This window comes from Coprinopsis cinerea (genome assembly GCF_000182895.1).
Source record: "Coprinopsis cinerea okayama7#130 chromosome 9 map unlocalized cont3.9, whole genome shotgun sequence".
Lineage (NCBI taxonomy): Eukaryota > Fungi > Basidiomycota > Agaricomycetes > Agaricales > Psathyrellaceae > Coprinopsis > Coprinopsis cinerea.
In genome coordinates, this window is record NW_003307536.1 from 67,019 (window position 1) to 89,478 (window position 22,460).

The 22,460-nt window shown below is 50.9% G+C and overlaps 2 protein-coding genes across 2 annotated transcripts; one reads left to right on the forward strand and one right to left on the reverse strand.

Moving 5' to 3' along the window:
- Nucleotides 1–3,004: 3,004 nt before the first annotated feature.
- Nucleotides 3,005–6,090, forward strand: CC1G_06995 (other/FunK1 protein kinase; the record flags this gene model as incomplete). The annotated part of the gene is made up of 10 exons (XM_001831892.2): nt 3,005–3,018; nt 3,071–3,692; nt 3,782–3,853; nt 3,905–3,988; nt 4,045–4,837; nt 4,894–4,981; nt 5,030–5,291; nt 5,350–5,460; nt 5,681–5,976; nt 6,030–6,090. The coding sequence occupies 10 exons, from the start codon at nt 3,005–3,007 to the stop codon at nt 6,088–6,090; spliced, it is 2,403 nt and encodes an 800-aa protein (XP_001831944.2).
- Nucleotides 6,091–13,004: 6,914 nt separating this feature from the next.
- CC1G_15852 (serine/threonine protein kinase) lies at nt 13,005–14,471 on the reverse strand (the record flags this gene model as incomplete). The annotated part of the gene is made up of 4 exons (XM_001831894.2): nt 13,005–13,781; nt 13,836–14,005; nt 14,063–14,342; nt 14,418–14,471. The coding sequence occupies 4 exons, from the start codon at nt 14,469–14,471 to the stop codon at nt 13,005–13,007; spliced, it is 1,281 nt and encodes a 426-aa protein (XP_001831946.2).
- Between the last annotated feature and the right edge of the window lie 7,989 nt (nt 14,472–22,460).

Sequence of the window (22,460 nt, forward strand, 5' to 3'; positions counted from 1 at the left end):
CAAACAGGGGCAACAATGGCGAATCAATTCGAAGCTTCTTTCCTTGCACAGACCAAGCTTCTTCCTCAAATGGGGGTTTGCCTCTGGCGCTCAAGGTTGAAAATTGACTCGGGTGGGCGAAGAAAGAAGGAAAGCGGTATGGATGTCAGAACGACGGCCTGGGTTACGATATGAAAGGTTCGAGCCCCAAGCAGACCCTCGAAGCCGTCGGGTCCGCCACCGGGAGAATACCGGTGGCCTCGACGCGGTTTTCGAGCTTTCTTCCCTTGGTCCTTAGTGGTATTATGATGTAGCACCCTTGATGTTGGATAGACTCTTGAGATTGAGAAAACGATGAACAACAATACTACTGCGCATTTGCATACCCTATAGTCCTCGGAGAAAGCGAAGTCAGCCATGTCGTGACTCGAGTCGGGAGTAGGGTTCGAGCTTCTTGATCTGACCTGCCATTCACTAGTGAAGCTTCGTTAGTGTGGCTATGGAAAATGGAACGAGTCAGACAAGCAAATTCAATACCCTATAGTGAGATTGGACATGCGCGGTGGTGGTACTTAATTTGAATGGCAGGCGGAGAACACGTCCTAGTGCTGAGTTTCCATTGCATAGAAGTTGCGTTGCGAATTAAGCGTTTCAAATTACTCGAAAAGGCAGAGACCTTGGCGCTAAAATTAACAGCTAAGCGCACAGATGTGAGGCAAAGTTTGTTTAGTTCCGTCCATAGGGATCTGGAGGAAGTATATCCGCACTTGCGCCCAGGGACACCTCACCTTTACTGTTCTCACGACCGACGACACCGAAAGACAGCTGTGAACCAAGATTAGCCCGAGGCATTGGGTTCCAGCGAGTATTTCGCCGAGGTGCATGTACGGCGTTCTTTCACATGGAATGGAACCTGCCTAGAGGTATCCCGGAGTGAGCCCAGTGTCATAGGATTCCATCTTCCATCATCTTGAAGGGAATCCGGAGGTCCACTCGAGTTCATCTCGATTGTCGTTAACCAAGACCGACAGTCACCCACCGACACCGTCAAGCGAGAAGGCCAGCAACGGTGAATAGGCTTTCCAGTGGACAGGCAAGCGAAACGACGACGTCATAGCCTACCGGAAGGGACATGACTCAACAGCACTTCGACCCCGCGATCAGCCTCGAGGCTCGCACCTGCCTGAACTGATGCTCAGCCCCTCGCGTAACATGATGGAATTCAACCCGTATCTCGTCGGTAATGATCAGAACCGGATTACCCGAGGGATATGGCGATGACGCAAGAGGTGCCAGGTGCCCATTGCCCAACGACCGGAGCGAAGGGTACCACGGAACCAAGGTCCGCGACAGGCACGTAAAGCGCCCAAGTCGTCTGCCCGGACGTGGATCCCAGAGTGGAAATTTCAAACGACTTTCCATAGCTGCAGTCATCCGAGGCAGGGCTCGAGAGCTGGACTTCCATTGGGCGAAGCACGTTAGAATTGCGATGTGACAAGTACCTGTCCGTTGACAAGAGTCAGGGTGGATGAGATGGAACAGCATGGCGTCATTCCCTCATCGAAGTCGAGGTCATTGAGGTACGGGTAGAGACGGCGGAGCTTGATGGCAGCAAAGTCACGGTCAACGTCGGGCCTCGTCGGGCTCTGTGGCTGGGTGTGAGGCGCGTAATTCAGGGCAGCGCTCGGCGGTGGTGATTTAGACTCTGTGATGGATAGTACCTTTGTCTCGGGTGACCATAATTAAGCCTGTTAAGGAGCTGGTAAGTACATAAGTCTTCAAGTTAAATCGATGAAACGAAACAACCAATCCGCCGACTTTACTTTATCGATGAAGGAGAATGTTGTTTCCCCAGGTCAGCAATCTAAAGTCTCCCGGCGTTCATCGCGGCAAAAGAAGGCGTGAGAAAAAGAGTTAGCCCACAGTGGTGTAGAGTAAACTTGCTACTACGCTAGCACTAGTACTTAGTAGTATTGTATTGAAACCGTGTCACGGTACCCGGTACCCTCACGTGACCAGGTATCGCCTCAAATCGACGGTCTTTTCGACGATTTAGGAAGTGGGAGGTCTTTTCATGAGAAGTGGTCCAAGCTCGAGCGGATTTGGCAGGCGGTTTGGCGCCGAGCGATGCCGGCGTCCATTTCGGGCAGCGAAGTGCCCGTTTTGGTCGTTTTTGATGCGGAGCTTGAATTCGAACATTTGAACTTCACATCTCTCCCTTGCTCTCGATGGCGTTCAGTGCGTCTGTACATGAATTTCACGATTTATTAAGACACAGATAGATTGTATCTATACTAGTAACTTAGCAATGGGCTCCCATCCCATGTGTAGGAACAATAATCAACCACCCAGGGTTCCATTGGCCAGAATTTCGGGTTGAACTGGGAAGAGACATACAATGGACGAGAAACCCAATGGATGGGGCACAGAAGACGTTGGAATAACGCATAATCAAGCTGTATTAGACTCTGAGAGAGAAGCAGATGGATTGGAGGAGGGTAAAGATGAATCGCACCTCTGGCTTTAGGTTGATAGGGGCTCGTTTACTAAATTAATCAGATCAGCCGTTTCTCGCTTCGGTGGTGTTCGGTGGGTATCAGATGCCAAGGGCTCCCATTATCCGGTATAATGCTACTGTGTACCGGTACCCCACCGAAAAAGCGAGGGTACCCGGGGGTACCCCCGCTAGTGGGCAGTATGCCTTATATCCTATGTATCAGGCAATTAGTCCATAATGTTGGACCAACGACCGACCACCGGTCCAGCATCTCTGGTGGCAGTGGATTGCATTGTAATGTTCGGCGTGGTCGACTGTGGCACCGATCACGTGACTGTGGCTACTGTCTTCCCGTTTCGCACTGTTGCAATGATCTTCCCATCAAAGACACCATGATGGGGTTCTAAAAGCCAAACCTCAACCAAACCCCCTTGACCTTTTACCAGTGACCACAACATCGATTGTTACTCCAGCAACCCGTGAACAACTCCTCTCTTCCATAGATGTCCAATGAAGCCCCCTTTAAAGATGTTTCCCTTCAAGTATGTACTGGATTCACCTACCTTCGCGTAGCCACTGACGAGATTTCAACAGCACCCCCCAGCACTCACCGCAAAAGCCTGATCCCAAGACAGCCTCTAATGCTACTCCGCGTCCTTCGAGACATATTGCGGCAGCAAAGGCTAACACTACAGGCATCCGTTACGATATTGCAGAGGCTATGAACTCGGAGACCTTCGTTTGTGACGTCGAGGCCTTCATGGCTCATTACCTTCCCAAGGTAGAGGACAGGGTGCTATCGCAGGTCCTTGGCGATTTGATTGAGAAGGAGGTTCTCATCCCTCGCAAGGAGACCAAAGCGCGACTACAACCGTCTGGAAAAGGAAAGTCCGCGAAAGCGGTGTCGCCCTCTATTCCGTCCATGTCCTATTCCCATGTGCTGAAGAACTTTAAACCTCCCTGTGGCGGGGGGAAGAAAGATGCCCGTGAGGAGAACATCTTTTCACCCTTGACCGAGATCTGTACGGCGATTTGTGAGGCCCTCAACTCGATCGATGGCGTCAAGTTAAATGGATACACGATTCGCATGTGTGGCCACAACGGCCTTGTCTCCTTGATTAAGGGGGGTGATCAGAGGATAGATGCTTGTATGACGAAGAACACGAAGGGCCGACTCCGCGTCACCGACATAGTTGTCGTGTTCGAATTCAAGACGGTACGAACTGAGCCGAAGGTCATGACTCATGCAGGTAATCATCTTTATGTATCACCTTAAGGGATCTTCTAACGCGACATCAATTTCAGAACCGCGTGCAGATCGTCTCACATTCCAACCACGCAATGAACGAAGACCCGCGACGCATGTTTACGCTTGGGGTAAGCTATTATTGCTCACAGTTCTTCAGAAAAGCCTGACTAGTTCTCTAGATCACTATCGAAGATGGCGGGTTCTCCCTGTGGTATTTCTCTCGCTCTCACTCGGCGAAGTCGTGGGCATTCAACATGGTCGAGGTAAAGCAATTTGGTATCTACATCCCACGATAACCGAGGCTGATGCCTTTTGTTAGCGAGCACATTTATTCATCAAGATCATGATTGCCCTGTTCTGCGCCACCGATGAAGAACTGGGCTTCAATCCTCTTGTTGAGCTGCTGGACGACGATATCAGCTTTGTGTACAAGTTTCCCTCGAGTGGAGACAATGAGGATGCAACATTTTTCCGAACCCAGGCCACTATCTTCCAGACTCGGTCCCCCACCCTGACTGGTCGTTCTACCCGCATTTTGAGGGTTCAACAAGTCGATCCCAGCAACGGTTACGCACAAATTGAAGGAACGAAGGACATGATTTTGAAGGATGTATCGCTGCATGTCGACGTGCGCACGGAGGACGACATTCAGAAACGCCTTTTTGCTGACGTCGAGAAGTTTCGAAGCAATCCAGAGAGGCCATGGAGGGATCAACCAATTGTAAAGGACTTTGGCGATAAAGAAAAGACATCGCTGGCTGAAATTCTCGAGGACGATCGATTCATGGACTTCTTCTCTTGCATCATTAAAGCGTACACAGGACAACCTAGTCTTCCCGTGGTTCCCAACGCGTCTGTGGATCCAAACCTATTCCCGACCTCGCTGAAGAACGATGAAGAAACTTATGTTCACCAGTTCGAGACAAACCGACCAGATCCTGGATGTGAGAGAACTAAAGAGGATGAAATCACCAAACCGAAGAATCCTCCCAGCCCCGATTTGTTCCCGCTGAAGAAGCAGTGCTTGTACATCTTTCCAGAGGTCTACACGCCTCTCTATAACATCCCAACCATGGGCCAGGCTATCCAAATCTTGAAACAATGTGTCTTGGGTACGTAGTGTGTCACACTTATTCTACTGTTGACGCTTGCTAACAAAAATGACTAGTGGGTTGCAGGCCATTAAATGGCAATTATCCGAGGCCTTTTGGCCTGCAGCCCTACAGCTTGTCCTTGTTTGAGAGACATCTCCGCGCGTGCGGAAATGCAGCCACATCAATCACATGCATCTGATCACGCACAAGTCACATGTTGAAATCAAGGTCGAAACCTTGGCATCCCAAATCCATCTCCCAACAGAACCCGAGACCAAAAGGCCTCGGAACTTTATCAGTTCTTCAATTGATGGCTTGCGCGGGATGGGTTCATCGCGATATCAGCGCCGGAAATATCTTGGCGATGTGGAATGAGACGACACGCAAGTGGCAGCTCAAACTCTCCGACCTTGAATACGCGAAGAAATTTCCCAGTGAGAAGGGCAGCAAGTCAAGTGCCGTCCCGAAAACGGTGAGTATCATCTTTCTCCCGATAGAAGATGTAGTATGTTAATGTGCCTCCTTATTAGGGGTCACCTTTCTTCATGGCGGTAGCAGTCCAGTCGCAGAGTCAAATTCGTCCTCCTCCTGATTTGGCCTATCATACCATTGATCGAGCCTTTGACAATCAAGCGACGATCGTACATACATACCAGCACGATTTCGAGTCAATTTGGTGGACGTTTATGTGGCTCGGTACTGCCCGAGCAAAACCCGTAATGCCGTCCTTGCTCATGAGTCAGGTCTTCCCCTTGAAACCGGTCGATAATTTGGCCATAAGTCGTGCCAAATTCCAATCTTTTTAGGGGCTCCCTTGCCATAGATACGACCGTTTTCATGTCCCTTCCACTCCCACTAAAGCGCAGCTACTTCATCGCCCTGGAAGATCTTCGAAGTGCCCTTTATGATGCCTACTGCCAACGTAACAAGCAAGAGGACATCAGCTCGTACTCGACTGTAATCAGCAAGCCATTCCGAGCCTTTTTCGAGACACTCGACAAGTCACCAGACTTGTGGCAATCGGTAGAATTAATCATGGAGAAAGAAAAGAAAGCAGTTGGACCTCCAGCGAACAAGAGAAAGGCGAACGGGGATGTCAAGGGACGGAATAATGGAAAGAAAGTTCCTTGGGTGCCCAATCCCAAAGGAACGACCGCGTGGGGAAAGGTGGCATTGAGGAACATGGGTGTTGGAATGCTGAGGGCCCCAGGACCAAAGACGAGATCGATGACCAGGGCCACAAATACGCAGAGTCACGCAGATGGGACTAGGCCTTTAAAGAGGACTCGGCACTAAGACCTTTCAATGCTCCCATACATGTGTTATCCCTGGGTGAATGACCCTGTTGTAAAGGATACAAATTGCTATCGGCTGTTGGATTATGATACTGTATAGTGTGGGTTACTTCTGTAGTCACCTTTGATAAAGCTATATAACCAATATTTCCACACCACTCCCTATGCTTAAACCTTGAATGAATACATCCAGACAAGCCCAGCCTCACTTCGCTTCGGCGTATCCTAGCTAAGGATTGACAATAAAGTAACTTGGGTCCCTAACTTGGGTTGATTACTATTAAACACGTAAGACGATGTACCACTGCAAGTGGGGAAGAGTTCGATAATATTAGTACAGATATAAATAAGTACAATGAGGACATACCTGCAAGTGGGGAAGAGTTCGATGGGGGAACTCCCACTTGCAGTCACTACCTATATACGTCTGGGGACAAAGGGATGTCTATATACGGTAGAACAATAAGATGTCCGAATTGGGAACAAGGGATACAAGAGAACAATAGAACTACTTAATATATCCGAGATCAGAGAACAATAGAATGTCCGTATAAGGATACATGAAACGTTCGTACATAATTGGGCATCCTTGTACCCGTAAATGGAATAGATGTGACATGTGCATTGTATTTCCAACACACCCCCTCAATGTAATGTCACTAGATAATTACACAAGTCCCAGTGCGATTCGATGACGTTCAACATCTTCTCGATGGAGTGGTTTTGTTAGAATGTCGGCGACCATGTCTTTCGTTGGGCAGAAATGGATCTCGATCTCCCTGCGCTTGATCTCTTGTCTGATCCAGTGCATCTTGATGTCGATGTGCTTCATTTTGCTGTGATGCTCTGGGTTTCGAAGGACTTTAATTGCTGACTGGTTGTCTACCATCATCGGTGAAGGTTTATCGAGTGAGAACCCAATTTCCCTCAGCAAGTTCCGTAGCCATATAATTTCTCGTCCTGCTGATGATGCAGAGACATATTCCGCTTCAGTTGAAGAGTTGGCCACAGTTGCTTGCTTCTTGGCAGACCAGCTGATGGCTCCTGTTCCCATCTTGATGACGAATCCACTTGTTGATCGTCTCGTGTCGAGGCATCCTGCATAATCGGCATCACTGAATGTGTGGAAGAGTTCAGAGGCAAGTTGGGGGTTGTTGTCCATGCGATATGTGAGTTTGAGATCCATGGTGCCCTTGAGGTAGCGGAAGACGTGTTTGACGGCTGTCCAATGTGTCATTCCGGGGTTTGAATTGAATTGTGCTAGCTTTGCCACAGCGAAAGCAATGTCAGGTCGAGTGCCGATTGCGAGATACATGAGTGCTCCCACAGCGTTCATGTAAGGAATGTTCCGCATCTCTTCTCGTTCCTCTTCTGTCTTGGGACACTGATCTTTGCTTAGGCGGACGCTTGGGTTCATCGGCGTTTTGACCGTGTTAGCCGCATCGAGGCGGAAACGGACGAGCATGTCCTGGATGTACTGCTTCTGTGATAGTTGCAGTGTCCGTTTCTCTCGATCGTAATCAACCTTAATTCCCAGAAGGTAGGATGTTGGTCCAAGGTCTTTCAGTTTGAACACCTTTGCCAAGGCGTCCTTGACCCATTGTATCTTCTTCTGGTCTTTCGAGATGATTGTGATGTCGTCGACGAAGACGGGCAGGGTGACTCGGATGCCGTCTAATTCCCAAATGTAGACACTGGGATCGGACTTCAGTTGCTTGAATCCGAGTCGTTCGAGTTCCTCTGCCAGTTTCTCGTACCAGAGTCGACCACTCTGCTTCAGCCCATACAGTCCCTTCTTGAGGCGGCAAACCCATCGTCCCCCATTTTGGTTGGGGACTTCGAATCCCTCTGGCTGGACCATGTATACTTCGTATTCATCTTCAATTTCTCCATTGAGGTATGCATTGGAGATATCGATGGATTCGATGAATTCACCGTTCATGGCAGCTTGTGCGAGGATTGCTCTGATGGTGGCAAGGCGGGAGGTTGGAGCGAAGACTTGGTCATAGTCGATTCCTGGTGCTTGGGCAAATCCTTTAGCGACGAGGCGTGCTTTGTACCGGTCAATAGTGCCATCAGACTTTCGCTTGATCAGGAAGACCCAGCGTGATCCAATTGCTTTGCGTCCTTGTGGGAGTTGGACGAGTTCCCAGGTGCCGTTGGCAATGAGGGCATCAATTTCCGCTCGAGCAGCACTGATCCACTTGTCTCTGTCTGGTCGGGCCATTGCTTCCTTCCAGTTGCGTGGCGAGTCCTCTGGTCGTGTGGCCGCTCCAAGTGCTTTTTCCTTCACCTTGTCGAGAACCATTTCGAGTGCCATTTCACATGCTTCAGCCATCGTGAGGTACTCTCCACTCATCCCGTAGACGTGCAGGATGGAGTCGAGGACTGGTGTTGCTTTGAAAGCTGAGTGGAAGTCGGGTTCGTCCTCCTCATTAATGTCGTCGGCTGTGATAGGTGGTAGATTATCCTCTCTTGCACCCCCTTGATCTACTACCTGATCACCCCCTTGGTCCTGGTTCGGTGGATGACCATTTTCCTCTGCTGTTCGTCTTGGGGCAGGCGCAGTGCCCCTGCGTGAGTGTCCAGCTAAGGTGTAGTAATCCGTGACTCTTGCCGTGGAACGTATCGGACGAGGGTTTTGGGATGGCTGTGGAGGTGGTTTTGGCTTGGTTGCTCTTCCCTGTCCAAAGTTCGGTGCAGGGAGTGGAGCGGGATTCTCTACCAGTGGTTCTGGTGACGATGGTGGGACAGGTGGTTGCGATCGGCCTTGTGGTGTGGGTGAGGCTTCCTCTTCTCGATGATAAGGTGCGTGGCGTGCGACTGGAGGTTTTGCCGTTGGGGTAGAAGGGGTCACTAATTCCTCTTTCACTTGTGGAGTGTCTGTTCCAGAGTGTTCTTTCTTGACCCGAGGTTTCGGCGTGTATGGAGGAGTGTCGTCATCATCGGAATCAGAGTCTGACTCGTGCGTGGTTGTGCTCGGAGCGTCCCCCGTACTCCTAAAGCCTGCTGGGGGAGCTGGAGGATCAGGTGGTGCTCCCGGACCATGCGGTGCTGTATCCCATTCATCGTCATCATCATATGGCCAGATGTCTCGGATGCCGACTGGTTTGACCGTGACTGTGGTTGACTTTGTGGATAGGCCAGGAAAAAGGGTCTCATCGAAGACGATATCTCGAGAGATGATGAATTTCTTTGATTGTGGGTCAAAGCATTTCCATCCTTTGTATCCTGGTTCAAAACCGACAAAAATGCAACGGGTCGTATGGGAGTCGAGGTTCCGTCTATCCTTTCGCTGGATGTTGATATATGCTCTACATCCGAATGTTCTGATCATGGACAAGTCCGGTTTCCGACCTTCCCATACTTCGTAGGAAGTCGTGTTGGAGACCGATGCCGATGGAGTCATATTGAGGATGTCGACGTAGTAGAGAAGGGCGAGTGACCAGAATGATGATGGGAGATTTGCCTGGCAAAGCATGGCTACCACTCCTTCAGCTGCGGTTCGGTTGAATCGTTCACTGACACCGTTCTGTTGTGGTGTGCCTTTTACGGTGTGTTGGCGAGTGATTCCAAGTTTTTCGCACCACGCATTGAATTCCTTTCCAATGTATTCACCCCCTTTGTCGTCTCGGAGTTCCTTGACCTTTCGTCCGTGTTTCCTCTCAACTTCGGCCACAAATATCTTGAACTTCTCGAAGGCTTCGTCTTTGCTCTTCAAGAGGTACACTTGTTTATAACGTGAGTAGTCATCAATGAATGTAATCCAGTACTTGTGTCCGGCAGTTGTGCGGGTGAGAGGGCCATGGAGGTCACTGTGGATGCGTCCGAGTAGTTCAGGGGAACGGTTATTGGAGTGAGTTGGGAAGGGATCCCGATGTTGTTTCCCGTCCTGACAGTGCTCGCACACGTTATGGACTTCGGTGTTTGGTTTGACGAGAATGCCTGTAGCCAGCTCCTTGTTGATGAGGGTGTCAAGTCTCCCTTTGCCTATGTGTCCAAGTCGACAGTGCAGGGTGTGCTTATCGACTCGTGCGATGTATGCCTGCTCGTTATATGCCAGAGTTGTGCCATTTAATGTGCCAATAGTGCCCTTGATGCTCGCTGTGAATAAGACCTTGTTGTCTCTTGAAAACTCGAGACTGTTTCCCTCAATAACCACTCGCATTCGACTCTTTGTAACATACGGTGAGGATAGAAAAGAGGTTATTTTGCAATGCTGGTACATAAAGGACATTCTGGAATATAACGGACTCGGCGGGTTTGCCATCTACAACCGGGGAGAATACAACACTTCCCTTCCCGACTGCCCACACTACGTGTTTGTTGGCGAGCTCGACGGGAATTCTGCATGGGACCATATTTCGGATCCACCTGCGGTGTGGTGTCATATGAGAGGTAGCTCCTGAGTCTGTGTTCCAAGATTCGTCAGCATTGGTGTTAAGCGAGCGGATACGAGGGGGACTTGCGAGGTGTGCGACTTGGGCCATCTGGGCCTTGACGATAGCGGGAGGTGTTTTGTCATCCTCTTCAGCGATTTGAGCCTTTCTGCTGCTGAGCCCTGCAGTCCTTGTCGTTATGGGGACTTGTTGGGGGCCATGGACCGAGCAGTTGACACTTGGCTCTTCGGTTTCTTGGCCGCCTTTTTAGAGGCCGCGAGGGGCAGATGCAGCTGAAGCTTCTGCAAGGGCAGTGTTCTTGTCGAGAGTGTCTGCTCGGCGAAGGTGCTCAAGAATGTCGCTGGCCGTAGTGCTCTTGAGGTGGGCGAGGGTGTGACGAAGAACCTTGTCCCTCTTCAGCTATAAGGCCAACGGTCATCATAGCGGCAGCAAAGTCGTTGACGAGGTCAACAGCACTGTATCCCTTGTCGAAGGTGGAACCGGTGACCACAGTCTCCGCTGTCACTGGTGTTGCGCCGGTCGCTTGTGACGTGAAGAAGGAGCCGGATGCTGTGGTTTCCTTGACGTAATTGGGACCAGAAGGGAGGCGATTGATGAGCTGTTGTCCAGCAGCGACGCATCGTGCACCATAATCCGCGTACGTCTCGTCTTCCTGCTTTCGGAGTGTCATGAAGTTCTTGGATCGCGGAAGTCCTTGATCCAGAGTCCTTGGGCTCGTATGCAGTAAGGAGAGTGGTCCAAATTGTTGGTACGTCTAGGATGTCGACATCACCAAGGAGGGTCTCCGTCTGCGCATGGTCGAGTGTGGAGCGGAGGTAACCGGCCATCTTGGAACGACGCTCCTGATAGTGCTGGCGAGCCTTCATCTGCCCGCTGCCAGTTGGCGCCGTTTCTTCGCCCGTGAAGGATATCATAGGCGGCGAACTCGAGAGCTTTGTTGATGCAGACCCGCTTCCATTGTGAAATGGTCGTGGCCGACAGTGGGTTGTCGGTGGTGACGGTGGTGGACGACATAACGGAGTGTGGAGGTAAGGGTATGCGTCAATTGGTTGACTTGGGAGCTCCCAAGTCAGCAACGACGAGGCACGAGGTGGCAAGTGGGCTTAACGAGTCCTGGGAGCTCCCAAGACTGGTTGTAGGCACAGGAAAGGGGAAGACACGAGGCAGGGTTGGTCTCAAGGTCAAGTGGCACACTTGGACGATGAGAGAGCAAAGGGGGAGCCGTAGGCGAGGTGATCGAACAGATCGTCGTGAGTTGTCAGGCGGCGCGAGCAGTAATACTGATAAATCAGTTATGCCCGGGGCTCATAACCTATTAAACACGTAAGACGATGTACCACTGCAAGTGGGGAAGAGTTCGATAATATTAGTACAGATATAAATAAGTACAATGAGGACATACCTGCAAGTGGGGAAGAGTTCGATGGGGGAACTCCCACTTGCAGTCACTACCTATATACGTCTGGGGACAAAGCGGATGTCTATATACGGTAGAACAATAAGATGTCCGAATTGGGAACAAGGGATACAAGAGAACAATAGAACTACTTAATATATCCGAGATCAGAGAACAATAGAATGTCCGTATAAGGATACATGAAACGTTCGTACATAATTGGGCATCCTTGTACCCGTAAATGGAATAGATGTGACATGTGCATTGTATTCCAACAATTACGGTGTCCCTGACTGAGAAATAGATAGGTCGTGGGTGCTGGCGGGGTCGAGTATGCACAGGGAGCCGCCGACTCCGAGTCGAGGAGAAGGCCATGACTCACGAAAACTGCTATCTGTTGCCTGCACGACTACTATTTTCACCGCGGAGTCAGGGATCACGTACGTGCTGTCGATGATGCTCTTACAAAGAAGCATGGCTGCTATAGAGGCGTTAGAGCTTTACGGTGATGATGCACTCATCCATATCCGTTATAGCGCGCTTCGCCGAATCGCCCGCTACTACCTAACTCCCAAAAGCCAGACCACTCTGAATCAGCAGATATCTCCTCATAAAAAAGCACCTTATTGTTGCTCTGAACTCGTTCATAATTTTCTTCGGTAGGCTTCACCCACCTCTGAGTCAGATCTGAATCTACTACTACTACTACTAATACTACTACTACTACTACTACTACTACTACTACTACTACTACTACTACTACTACTACTACTACTGTCGCCGTACTGTCGGTCTCAAATTGAACACTGTACTGCACCACCATTATATGTTCCATTCCTAGAGCTCATGCGCGCGCAAGGGGTGCGCGTAAGGACTGCCACCTTGTATCTTAGCCTTCGATGTTCTTAAGTTTAGTCTGAATTCATGCCTTCGGTGGGAGAATCATCAGCAAAATTGATGATAACGCTTTTTCTCAGCCCAAGCTTCAACCGGACTTATATGAAAAACATCCACTTTAATGTTATCCGCCACGGTGAAGATTCTAAGTTTAGATAACAGAGCTCTATACTACTACATGACTGGAATCACAGCGCTTAGCGACGTTTCTTCTGCCTTTCCTCTTCTTGAAGGCGACGGGTCATAGACCTCGTAATTCGACCCTCATTCCTAGCCATCGACCGTGTAATGGGTCCTGTCCTGCCAGAAACGATAGCAGGAGCTGGCGTCGAGTTCGGTCTCGCCCTCTTGCGCACTCTTCCTTCCCCACCCAGGTCCCCAGCTTCACGCTTATTGGACACCGGCTTGCCGTGTTGCTTGTTGGCACCCGAAGCGTGAGCTGTAGGCGGGCGGGGTTCCGAGTTGACAATAAGCTCAATGTCTTCCCATTCCGCCCTACTCGCCTTAACCTCATCAAAGAAACTATTCATTCCCTCACTCGCAATTAACGAGTACGAGGAGACGTCGGTCCATTTGGCCTCCCAGCTTCGTGTGCTGTATCCGATATACAGATGGCGTCGCAGTCGGTCCAGGCCTATGAGGAACGGAGAGCGTTGGAGTACCGGAGGGAGGGAGTGGTGGATGTCAATGTCGTAGGCAAGACCTTGCGTTAGCAGCGCACCGCGTCGGCTGGCATGCCCATAACCGACTTTATCCGTGAAATGTTTTGCCCCAAATCTCCATGGAAGCTTTTGGTTGATGCGCATGGTAATCAGCCAAATGAGGATCCACCAGATTGACTCCAAATCGTGTTGGTAGCAATGAACGACCGGGACAGGTTTGACAGGGTGGGACGCGTCACGCTCGTACTCCTGAAACATGGGGTAAACGTGCTTCCTTCCGGAGATTTCATAGGCGATGAAATAGGGCGTTCCCTAGGGGTCTCGAATGTCAGCTCCGAAACCAAATGAACGCGGAAGGAAATTCACAATGATGCTATCCGCCGCACCAGTCGATGCAGGATCAGGGAAACGTTTTGCATGCTCTAGATCGGAGAGCTTGACAGTCCAAGGCGAGCCCGGTGATTCACGATATGCCAGGATATTGCCGGGACTGATATCGCGATGCACCCAACCCGCACAGAACATCAAACGTAGTGCTAAACCAACAGTGTCAGTAAAATAAATCGGAGAAATTCGAGGGGTGAGAAACTTACGTATTAGGACCAGTCTGAGTATGTCGACAGCTTCCCCAAGAGAGGGAATGTCGTTGAGCGGTGTGCATACGTGTTCGTACACGAAGAGACAACGACGTCTGGGGAGACGTGGGGGTGGTGGCTCAATTATCTTCCAATAACTGCCAGCTGGGTCATCTTCCAACCCATTGAGTGGATCAGTTTCTCCAATGTGCTTCGCAACTATACAGGAGAACAATTGGCGGAAACTTCCGTTTTCCAACACCTCCGCAAGATCGTCAATGTCGCGTTGGCGAAAGTCCTGGATGTCGTGAACAGCAAGTACGAGCCCCTATTTTTCCTTATCTTATCTTATCGCTTTCATCGCTCTTATCACCTTCTCTTTATTCTCATTTTTGCCCTTATTCTCGACACGGACACTTTCTCCCATGGAACACTGCCTCGTTATGCCCTTCGCCCTACATCTTATTGTTCTCTCCATTCTTGCACTGCCTCGTCACTCCGTTATTGTTTTCTTCGTTCTTCGCGCAGCCTTGTGACTCTCCTTATTGTTCTTTTGTATCTCACCATCCGTTCGTCATCTTGACTTCATCGCGGCTATGTAGACTGTAGAATAGGTATATAAGCTAGGTAGATCCCTCTGTATTTCCTCAGCTTGACCTCTTCGTCAATATACCGCTTCAGCATTCATCTGCCTTAGTCGCTCATCGCTCTTACCTCGCTCTCCGCTCTCATCCGCTCCGCTCTTCTGGTCTTTGGTTTGGTTTAGTGTTTGCTCTTCGCGACATTAGGTCAAGCTACCTTTGTGCACCGGCAACGCCGATCGTTGCTCCTGCATCATCCGCATTTCTGGCTCCTGGTTGACCTGCCGATCAGGTCCCTCTCTGGCAACTCTGGTCCCCGCACTCCGTCAAGATTTCCGCCGCACCGGAAGACACCTCTTGCCTGTTTAAGCCACACTTCGTTATCCGAATTGGTGACGGGCCCGTCGTCGTCTTAGACGTTCACCTACCGAGCTTCAACAACTGGGTTGCCTGCTCCGAACAGCCCTGCCCCAACCGCTATCACGAACCATCCATACACGACTGGGTTTACATCAATTCCCTCAAGCTAAACGCCGAATCACCGTCCCCCGTTAATCAGCAAGCAGTTGAAGAATTCGCCCGCAACAACCCCAGGACTCCGCCCTCTGAAACACAACCCACCGCCACCGAATCTCCAGAAACCCCGTACCAAGCTTACCGTTCCGCAAACACCTCCCCCGCTGCCAAAGCCGGTTCATTCAAGCTCCCAGATCCCGACACCGACCCCAAAGAAGACGAAGAAGCACGACGACGAGGAAGAAGAAGAAGAAGTCGTCCAGTCCCTTAGCGTCCGATCAGCATCCCCCGAACAAGAAAACACCCTCCCACCGTTCAATACCCTCCACTCCGCTCTAGCCGCATCCGCACCCCTCATCTCCGCACAACGCCTCAGCTCTTCCGGCCGCTCTACACCGACAAACCCCGCCTCTTTCGTTTCTCGCCCGATCCATCCCCCTCTTCACACCTCTCGGCAGTTGGAGGATACATCTGACGCTCCAAGCTCAGAACAGAAACCTCCCACTTCCACCCAGCCAACTACTCTACCCTCTTCCACTTCCCAAACCACCAACAACTTCACGATGTCCGCCGCCGATCTCGCGAAACTCTCAGGAACAGCAAAACCAGCTCACCGCCGCCATTTCTACCCTGGTCAGCCACCTTACAGCCGCCAAAACCGCCTCTAGCAAGAGCCCGGTCAAGGCGCCTGAGCCCTTCCACGGCAAGGCTGAAGACGCCCGACGCTTCCTCCAGTTCTTTACCAATTGGGCCGGACACCAACCCCAGTTGAAGAAGGACGACGGCACTCGAGATGACAAGGAATGGATTTCCACGGCCCTCTCATACATGCATGGAGAAGCTGGTCGATGGGCATCTCGCTTCCTCCAACAGATCGCCGATCACGATGCCGATAAGACCAAGCCTTGGCCCTTCGCTGGGGGAAAGTGGGCTAACTTCCTCACTGAGTTCAAGCAACACTTCCAACCTGCCAACGACGCCCAGGCTGCCCTTCAGGAGCTTGAGCAGCTCACCCTCGGTCGAGGAACTGTAGCCGACTTTGCCTCTCGCTTCGTCGACATAATTTATCCGATTCGGACGGGATGGCTCGCTTCAAGAGGAAGCTCTCCCAGGAACACCTTCTCTGGCTCGCCCTCAGCAACCTCATCAAGGAACCCGCCAACCTGGAGGAACTCGTCGCTCAAGCCATCAAGAACGAGTTCGTCATGCGAAACATGAACCCCAACTCGTCCCGCACCTCCCTGGCCCAGTACGCTCCCGCTCCCACTCCCGCCCCCGCTCGTGATCCGTACGCAATGGAGATCGATGCTACCCGACCTGGCCCTAGTGGCAAGACCTACCAGGATTTCCTCAATGCCATGCGCGGTCGATGCTTCGGCTGTGGATCCACCGGTCACAACAAGAAGGATGGGAATCATGGGGCGTTACGCTGCAACTACTGCCAGCGTATGGGACATGCGGCCACCGTCTGCCAGGACAAATACATGGGATTCCCACCTGGACGAGGGCTCTCTCGACCTCCGCGTCGCCGTGTCGCCGCTACCCAGGAAGCACCCTTCTCCCTCTTTGATGAACCCGCCCCTGCTGCCACTGCCACCGTTGCCGCCACCACTCCTGCCACGCCTTCTGCCCCCGCCCCAAGCCTCGCCTCTCTCTCTGCCACTCAACAACAACAACTCGACATCCTGGCTAAACTCCAGAGGCTCCATCAGGGTTTTTGAAACGGGTGCCCGTCCCTGCCGCAACGCAGGCACCCTTTGCTCCTCCGTACGGCATTTCTGAATATGACTCCATCCGTTCATGTACTATTAGCTCGATTTCGCGAAATAAACCCCCGTTTCGTCACACTTTCGCGTGAACGTGAGGCTCAGAGGCAGAAATCGCAGTACCAACTCCGCGGCCATGATCGACTGTGGGGCGACAGGCAAGTTCCTGGATAGACCCTTTGTCGATCGACACAACATCACCACCTTCCCTCTCCGACATCCCATCCGACTCCTCAACATCGACGGTACCCCTAACCAGTCCGGCAATATCACACATTTCGCACGGCTAGAACTCACGGTGGATGGTCACTCTGAATGGACCGACTTCCTTATCGCCGATCTGGGAGGCGAGGACATCATCCTTGGGCTCCCCTGGCTTCGAAAGATCAACCCCACTATCGATTGGCGCAACGGCACCCTCCAGGTCCCCTCCAAAGTGGCCAGAGAAGTGCGAGTTCGAACGTCACGGAGATCGAATACCTTGGGCTGATCATCCGCGAGGGCGAAGTCAGCATGGACCCCGCCAAGGTCGAAGCCGTCCGCAACTGGCCAGTTCCCCGCAACCTCCGCGCTGTTCGAGGTTTCCTTGGATTCGCCAACTTCTACCGCCGTTTCATCAAGGATTTCGCCACCATCGCCCGACCGCTCAATGACTGTTACGAACTCCCCTATTTCTTCCTTTGTTTCCCTCTACGCACTCTACCTTTCCGAACCTTCCGGACTTCCGTTCTCTCCGTAGTTCCGTTACCTTCGCTTCTTCGATTCTCCCGCATCTCCGAACCTTTCGTAGACTTCTGTTTCTCTCGTATTCCGTACTCATCGATACTCCTTACTTGTCGCTTTCACACCTTCTTTCGCTCTCTTCCAAACCTCTTGATAGCTCGCCAACTCTACTATAAATACTGTCTCTCTGTAGTAGATATTCCTCAGCCTGTTATCGAGAACCTTTCCCTCAGAACTTCTATCGCTCTCAGCTCGATCCTCTCTGTCTGCGATAGCGACAGGCCTCTTGAACTTGATTCCAGAACCAGAACTTCGATCCAGAACTCCAGAACTCCAGAACTCCAGAACGACTGTTGGCAACGATAAGTCCTCGTTGCCCGAAGTCGTAACAGAATAACAGGCTCCTCCATCGCCGCCTTCCTCGAAAGTGCGGCCCCCTCTCTTCAACCACGGATTCAGACGACGATCTCCGAACTCCTTCGACCCCTCCCTACGGCTGCTACAACCAGCCACACGCATTCTACTCCGACAAGAAGTTCGACGTCCACCTAAACCCAGCCGGCAAGTGGATCCACTGCACTCGACAACCTTGCCCACATCGTCTATCCAATCGACCCGAAGAGATCCCCAGTTGGGGAGTCCCCTGTGACACCGTGGAACAAACCGAATTCGATCCCGACATCGTAGAAGAATCCCTCCAGAAAGCTCTCGAATCTCGAACTGAACGAAGAAACAAACAGAAAGAAGAAAGAAGACTTCAAAAGAAACATCAGAAAGCTACGAAGTCACCAAGGTCGAGGGGCCCTACCGAAATCGAACGAACCCTATCGGACCAACTGAAGAACCTGAACATCGACCAACCGATTCCATCGAAGAACCAAGAAGACCCTGAAACCGACTCTGATACCGATATGGCCGGAAACAATAACAGTAACACCACCAAGAACGACTCGAAGAGCGACAATGGCAAAGTTATCCCCAAGAGGTTTAACGGAAACCGCTACCACTACCAGGCATTCCGCGACGCCGTCGATCTCTTCTTCATCACAGACGACAAACACGATACCGATCAGAAGAAGATTGCCTTCGTCCTCGCCCTACTCGACGAAGGAGAAGCTCGCATTTGGCGAACCAACTACCTCAGACAATGCCGCAAGAACGGTAAACTCGACCTCGGAAATTTCGACGAACTGCTCAAGAAACTTGATGATACTTTTAAACAACCTGAAGAAGAAGATGAAGCCCTCTTTGCTCTTAACAACATGAAGCAACGACCCAATGAACGCGCGGAACAGACGATCACTCGATTCAGAGAACAAGCCTCCCTCGCTGGTCTCGATCTCACCAAGAACGACCGCATCGCCATCGACTACCTCAAAGACGTCCTAGACCCTGGTCTCGTCGACAAAGTCTCCCTTGACGTTAGAGAACCCGATACATTCGAAGAATGGGTTAAACTCGCCATCAAATACGACCGGGTCTATCGACGCAACAAACTTCTCAAATCGCTTGGCAAACGGGGAAATACACCCAACTTCCGCAAGACCCTCAGTGCCTTCGCCAGATCCACCAGAAACAACTCCGAACGCGATCCTGATGCCATGGACATTGATGCTATTTCCACCGATGAACGAACTCGAATGATGAAGACCGGCAGCTGTTTCTACTGCCGTGAACAAGGCCACATCGCCAAGGAATGCCCCAAGAAACGCAAAGATCGAAACTCATCTACCTCGAACGACACCAAGAAGAAGACCCCTCGAGAAGCCGCCAAATACATCCGAAGACTCCTCGCTCAATACTCCCCAGAAGAAGAAGCCGAAATCCTCGAAGCCGCTGGAGACACCCTCGATGAAGACGAAGACGATAACCAAGAGGATTTTTTGAATCGGGGAGCGGTTCAGTCAACGTACGCCTCCCCTCAGCTTGATATCTACTCTGTACTAGTCACCGAGATCAATGACCACACTATGCGCGCCCCTATTACTCTCATTGGTGAAAAGACAGGAAAAACCGTTGACACTAAAGTTCTTATTGACAGCGCAGCAGGAGGAACCTTTATTAGCACAAGATTCGCGAAACGACGAAATATTCCCCTCCGTCCACTTCCTCGACCACTCAAAGTCAACAACGTTGACGGGACTCCAAACAAGGAAGGAGCAATCACTCATTTTGTCGACTCATTGGCTCGATTACACGGTCAAACATTCCGGATTCGATGGTATGCAACAGAGATCGCCCACCAAGATCTAATCCTAGGCCTCCCATGGCTCCGTCGTGCAAACCCCATCATCGACTGGAAGAAGGGAACACTCGACTGGCAAGACAAGATTGACCCCGATAAAATCGAAAATCACCTTCCTCAAACAAACTTTTCCACCCCAAACACAACCACTGTCGCCGTAATGTGCCTCCTCGAAGATGAAACCGACGAAGAAGGCGAAACTCCTGTTGTTTGGATGCAACGCTAAAAACCACTACTGCTCAACTCCTGGCCGCACAAGAACAAGAAAAGAAAGAAAAGAAGACTATCGACGACATCCTTCCAGAACCATACAAGAAGTATCGACACCTATTCGAAGATCGCCCAGAAACAGCCCTTCCTCCTCACAGAAAATGGGATCACAAGATCGACCTCAAACCCGGATTTGTTCCCAAAGTATTCAAGACTTATCAGCTCACCCCAGCCGAAGACCAAGAACTACAGAAATTCCTCGAAGAAAACCTCCGACTCGGACGGATCCGCCCATCACAATCTCCGATGGGATCACCTCTTTTCTTCGTTGCCAAGAAGAACGGAAAACTACGCCCCTGCCAAGACTACCGCTACCTCAACGACTGGACCATCCCTAACGCCTATCCACTACCTCGAACTGATGAACTCATGGATCGACTCCAAGGATCCCGATACTTTACCAAACTGGACATCAAATGGGGGTATCATAACATCCGGATCCGAGAAGGAGACGAGTGGAAAGCCGCCTTCAAGACAAATCGAGGACTCTACGAACCGACTGTCATGCTTTTCGGAAAACGCAACTCACCAGCAACCTTCCAGAACATGATGAACGATATCCTCGACGAAGACGACGGAAACCCCAAACCTCTCAAGACAGAAGGATATATGGACGACCTCATGCCCCACGGAAGAACCAGAGAAGAATGCCGAGAAAACACATTAAGAACCCTCGCCAAACTCGACAAATACGACCTCCCCCTCAACCTCGAAAAATGCATATTTGAAGCCACCGAAGTCGAATACCTGGGTCTGATTGTCCGACATAACGAACTCAGTATGGATCCCACGAAGGTGGAAGGCCTAGCCAACTGGCCAACACCTAAAAACGTCAAACAAGTCCGACAATTCCTTGGTTTCGGGAACTTCTATTGACGATTCATCCGAGACTACTCCAAGATCGCTAAACCACTCAACGACCTTACACGAAAGAACAACAAATTCGAATGGACAAGTGCTACCGAAGAAGCCTTCCAGGAACTCAAGAAGCGATTCACATCTTACCCCGTTCTCCGCATGCCCGACTTTACCCAAACCCTTCCAAGTTGAAGCCGACGCCTCGAAATACGCTTCCGGTGCTGTCCTCACACAAATGGATGACGACGGAATCCGACACCCGGTCTGTTTCATGTCCAAGACCTTCAACGACGCCGAACGGAACTACACCATCTTCGATCGCGAATTACTGGGCCATCATTCGAGCCCTTACCGAGTGGAGACACTACCTCCAAGGGTCTCCCTTCCCATTAACCATCTTCTCCGATCACAAAAACCTTATCTATTGGCAAGACCCGCGGAAGATTACCCCCCGACAAGCTCGCTGGCGCGTATTCCTCGAAGAATTCTCCCCTTACGAAATACGGAACACCCCTGGAAAACAAATGATCCAATCTGATAACCTCTCTCGACGACCCGACCTCTGCCAAGAAGATGAAGAACCCGAACTCGTCACCATGTTACCTAAAGAAGTCTTCGTCAATCTCATCAACCTCATCGACCTCGACATCCAGGAAAGAATCCTATCCTCCGATCAAAACGACGACAGTGCAAATCAAGCTTTACAAACCCTCCGTCGAAGAAGCCCCCTCGGATCTCCGACAAGATCTCTCCGATTGGACTTTGGAGACGAAAGATGGCCGACGAATGCTCTTCTATCAAGGGAAAGCTTACGTTCCCAACGACTCCGACCTTCGACGAGAAATCGTCAGAAAACACCATGATTCCCCCACGATTGGACACCCTGGTGAACTCGGCACTTTCAACGCAGTCAAAGAACACTACTGGTGGCCCGGAATGCGACGATTCATCAAATCTTATGTCGAAGGATGCACCGAATGCCAACAGTACAAGATCAATCGTCATCCTACTAAACCCACCTTGGAACCTATCGCCGCCCCAACTTCTTCCCGACCATTTTCCCAAATATCGATGGACTTTATCACCGATCTCCCACCATCAAAAGGATATGACTCCATCCTGGTCGTGGTGGACCACGGCCTTACGAAGGGGGTAGTCCTTGAACCTTGCCATAAGACTATTACCGCCGAAGAAACTGCCCAACTCTTCCTTAATCGAGTCTTTTCCCGATTCGGATTACCAGACAAATTCATCTCCGATCGCGGACCGCAATTCGCAGCTCGAGTCTTCCGCGACCTTTGCAAGCTTCTCAAGATCGACTCAGCTCTCTCCACCACCTTTCACCCGCAAACTGACGGGGGAACCGAACGAGTCAACCCAAGAAATCGAAGCATACCTATCCATTTACTGCACCATGAACCCCGAAACTTGGGCCGATCACCTCCCCATCCTCGAAT